Genomic DNA, 4,684 nt, shown 5'->3' on the forward strand with positions numbered 1-4,684 from the left:
AATAGTAGCCTGTATGATGGAAAGGTATAAAGTCACTCAAGAAGCTCTTACAAGGGGAAACACATCTTGATGTTTTAATTCTAAGGAGAAAGGAACTCAAATCTACTTCCTCTTGTAAGGTATCCCATAAAGTTCTGGTCCAAATAAATAAAATGGGATACAGAATACAACTGGGATCATTATCATGAATAGGATTTCAGCCTGTCAGTGTCTGGGAACTGTGGAATTCAAGGTTGCTAAAAGAATACTAAGTAATGAATGTCTGTAATGAAAAGCATTTCAACAAGAACATTAATTTTTCTTAAAAGATAAAAAAAAAATACAAATCCCAAAGCCATCTCCTTTGAATTGCTGCAATGAGGCTGAGCAAAGAAAAATTCTAAGAATGTGGGGAAAATTGTTTTAGGTTGATGTGAAAATCATCACTTACCTACAGTAGTTCAAATGCCATCACATCCAGCCAGTTCATTACTTTTTCTTTTGTCTTCCCTCTCCTTTTTTTTTTTTTTTTCAGTGTTAATATTTCAGATTTTGTTGGGATGCAAACTAACACTGAAATGAGGATATAGTTCATGCATTAAGCTAAACTTCATTGTGATTTCCTATGGGAAAGTGGTTAAAGCAATACTCCTGCAAGCATGCAATGCAGCTCAAATCAAAGGCAGGAGTAAGCAGAGGGTTTGTAATTAGTGATGTTCCTATATCACCTACAGCAATTAGCTGCTGTTGCATGATGGCAGGTAGTTGGACCATCTGTAAAAGAGAGGGAGAAGGAGAAAAGCATGAGAGGAAAATTTACCACAACAGAGGCAGAAAAGCAAGGGATACAGCCAGCACAAACACTTGCCCTTGAGAAAAGCTGACAGTGAAGAGTAAGTGCTTGCTAGGAACTGGACTCAGAGATGCATCTTTGTGCCAGGGGAAACAGGAGGGTTTTTTGCTTTCTTTAGACAATCAGGACTGTATCAAAACTATCTGAAGTAATCATTAGTCATTAACTTTACAACAACAATTTTAAGGGAGAGAAAGCTGAGAATGGATCTTGGTTTTGTTATAAGTTGAGGTGAAATAGATCTGAGAGTGGTCAAAAATAAATACTTTTATTTATTTAGAAATTAGATATGGGAGAAATTATCTCCCTTAATCTCCAGCTGCATGTGATCTGTCCCTGCCAATTGGGCTTACTGATACTTTCCTTCTCTTGTATTTTGTTCCTGAAGTTTGAGGACTGTGAGGTCTCCCTGTGTCCCTCTCTGTCCTGCCCAGTCAGGCCCCACAATGAGTGTGGACTGGGGAGCTGAGGTAGGGGAGCTGGTATAGTCAGCAATGTGTCCCCAGAACAACTCTGATGCCCAGGATACAAAATTTTATTTTCTTCACTTTCAGAAGGGCCCTTGAATCCTGCAGCAGTTTGGGCCTTGTGTGGTTCACAGGAGAGCGAATAAACAGAAAACCTGAAGTCTTCTGTTTCTTTTTCAGTCTCTGTGTTTCCTCTTTGCACAGTTTTTACAGTGGCTTCTGACATGATACTGCCTGATGACTTCTGTGAAGATCCCATCACTATTTTCAGATATTATGTGAAAGAAAAAGAGTTTGGGAACATGGTTGCTGGTTTTCTGTACCCTTTTTAAACCTAGGGCTACTGGAGTGTCATCATTTCAGTGATTTTTTTTTAACCTTATTTCAGTATAAAGGAGAACAGAGATCCAGGAACTCTGACTTTCTTTTCCAAATACAGTTTCCTTCTTTGTTACAATATTACAGAAGAGATAACAGGGTGGAAGGAATGAAGCATACTTGGGTACAAAGACACCTTTCTGGTTTTACTTTTACAGGGATGTAAGCAGTGCTAAACCTATAGCTACTAGGTTTAGTCAATTCCTTCTATGGACTCATCTCATCTCTCTCACAGATTTCACCTCTTAGTGATGGAAAATTCTCATTACCTAGTTTTAAATGCTCATATTGTTATTCACTAGCAGCACACAGAAAGACTTTTGTCTCAATATGACCAGAAATTGGATTTGCACCTGTCTGTTTCTGTATAATGTCCTATTTAACTTACAGATCTTCGGTTAAATTCAGATTGAAAGTTTACTTCAGTGCAGTCTCTCTTTTCTCCAGCTGTGCTGCATCAGGGCCTAATTCTTGGATGTGTAGAGCACAAGGCCAAATCTCATTGAAATGCCCATTATTTGTGCTTCTCAAGCACATCTAAATCTTTGTACTCTATCATCTCCTGGATGTCAAGAGAAATTTTTAAAACTTAACCCCTTGCTCAGATTTAAATTTGTAATGTGAACTCTCCTTATCTTTGTAAAAGTTAACTTCAGAATCACAGTAGAAAAATCACAGAATCCTGGAAGGGTTTGGGTTGGAAGGGACCTTAAACACACCCAGTTCCAACCCCTGCCATGGGCAGGGACACCTTCCACTAGCTCAGGTTGCTCCAAGCCCCATCCAGCCTGGCCTTGAACACTTCCAGGGATGGAGCAGCCACAGCTTCTCTGAGCAACCTGTGCCAGTGCCTCAGCACCCTCACAGGGAAGGATTTCTTCCTGATATGCAATCTAAGCCTCCTCTCTTTCACATCACATTAGGGCCCTATTTTAAGAGAGGATTCATCAATTGTTAAACAGCTTTAGATTGTCAAAGCTTGGCCCATGTAAATGCCAGTTACCAACATTCATTATTTGAATGACATATCAGGTGTCTTGGGGGTTTGATTAAACAAATTCAAGAATAATCTAGTAACCTGTAGGTTTGTTGAAATATTTGAAGCAAGTTACAATCTTACTTTTCTTGGACAGTCTTGGAAAAAGTGTGATTGACATTGGCTGATCATAACATTAAAAGAAATATATCTAAGCCATAAAACCTATGAGTTTTTTAACTTCTGTGTTCCATAAAAATAGGAATGTAGCCTTTTATGGCCCAAAGAGCAGTGAAAGTGCTATACCTTCTCTGTGGACACAAATTTGGTCAGTGTGGAATATTCACATGCTGTGGGAGGACAGGGTCACTGAGGTAACACTCTCTGGCAAGTTAGAATGAAAATACTTGTCATGAAAATTATATATATATATATATTTTTTAAAAAGAAAATGTGAAAGTCATTGACAAAATTATTACATCCAACTAATTTACATTTGAATGTGCCTTAGTTTATCTCACATCTCTTTTACCACAGATAATAATTCTACAATAGCTAAAAGTAAGTGATGGGATTTGCAGTTATATTATACAATGTATAAAAACTGTCCGTGTTAATGCCTGTCATACAATCACAGCTGTTAGGGTTTTAGTAGTATTTTGAAGCCTCTCAGTCACTTCCATCCCCAACACATGCTCCCCCCACCCTATCAGTGTCCTCTCCTTCTTCTCTGGTTCTTGCTTGGAGGCTTCAGGAGACTCTCCCGATATTTCACATTTGTGTGGAACAGTCGGACCATTTCATGGTCTTTGTTATCCAATACTCTGGGCAGAAAGAGAGAGGATTTCTGTGTCCTGCGAGTTTTAAAGCCCCTTCTGGGTCGTCCTTTCCCATTGATTGAGACATACCAAAGTCTCTCTGCGCTGGCTTTGCGCTTGGTGCCAGCTCTGTTGGGCACAGTCCGGTAGAGACGAGACGCGTAGGTGTTGTAACCCAGTTCATGGATCCTCTCCACGAACTCACACTCTGAGTTGTAATTTTCCTGTAAAGGAAACATGACAAAATCTTAAGTAAGGCTCTACTCAGTTGTAGGATAAGGACAGTAACACAAGTGATAAGAGAACCTCAGGCTGGTGCTACGAAGGGTGAGCAGAAGAGAAGTGCTGAACCTGAACTGCTGTGCAACAAGGTGCTCCCTGTCAGCAGTGTGAGAGGGTCAGAGACAGACAGAGGCTCAAAACAAACTGAAAACAAAACATCAGATGTGAATAGGAATGAATAGCTCTGCTGAGAGTTAAGCTGTACAAACTGCAAACAAAACATTAGATGAGAATAGGAACGAATAGCTCTGCTGAGAGTTAAGCTGTAATATTTTTGTACGTGTGCTTATGAATTTAATGCATCTGTGAACAGGACAGATCTTTTCATTGCTGCCTTTCAATACCTGACATCTATTAAAAAGGTAAAATCCTACAGTTTAATGCAAAATGTGGCTCTAATTCGTATATTGGTCATTAGATACACTTGCAGTCTGTTACATCCAGTTTGTTATGGATATTTGAGCAGTAAACCACTGTTATGGAGTTACCTTGTTTGTTCAGCATATCTTTATGGAGTTACCTTGTTTGTTCAGCATAATAAAATGAAAGTACACTCTGCCCATCAGTTTGTTCCTCCAAAACACCAGGCTGCTCCTTCATCACAAAGGGTAAGAGGGAACATGCACCCATCCCAGCTGCTCACATTTTACATGATCTGTCAAAATTTGCCCCTTTTCATTCAGTCCTGAACTGAGAGAAAACTGTGAACAAAGCCTGACACAAGGAGCTCCTTCCTCCTCCCTGGGAGCAGGAGAAACTGTGCAGACAAAGGACCTCCCACACTGTACATCTTAACTACAAAACCATCTTTTCTGTACCTGTGTGATTAAGATTTCAGTATCTAACACATGTGAGGCACAGAGGAAGAGGGGAACTGTTACTATGGTCTGTTACAGAGGTTTTCTATTTTGCATCACCTCTCTGAAGGACA

At 39.7% G+C, this 4,684-nt stretch overlaps 1 protein-coding gene across 1 annotated transcript; it reads right to left on the minus strand.

Annotated features, from left to right (window-relative positions):
* Window positions 1-3,362: 3,362 nt before the first annotated feature.
* FGF3 (fibroblast growth factor 3) lies at window positions 3,363-3,695 on the minus strand (the record flags this gene model as incomplete). The annotated part of the gene is made up of 1 exon (XM_009081689.1): window positions 3,363-3,695. A coding segment is annotated over one exon (333 nt), but the record flags the coding sequence as incomplete, so codon positions are not given.
* Window positions 3,696-4,684: the final 989 nt, after the last annotated feature.

Source organism: Acanthisitta chloris, unplaced genomic scaffold, assembly GCF_000695815.1.
Source record: "Acanthisitta chloris isolate BGI_N310 unplaced genomic scaffold, ASM69581v1 scaffold20459, whole genome shotgun sequence".
In the NCBI taxonomy this organism is placed as follows: Eukaryota; Metazoa; Chordata; class Aves; order Passeriformes; family Acanthisittidae; genus Acanthisitta; species Acanthisitta chloris.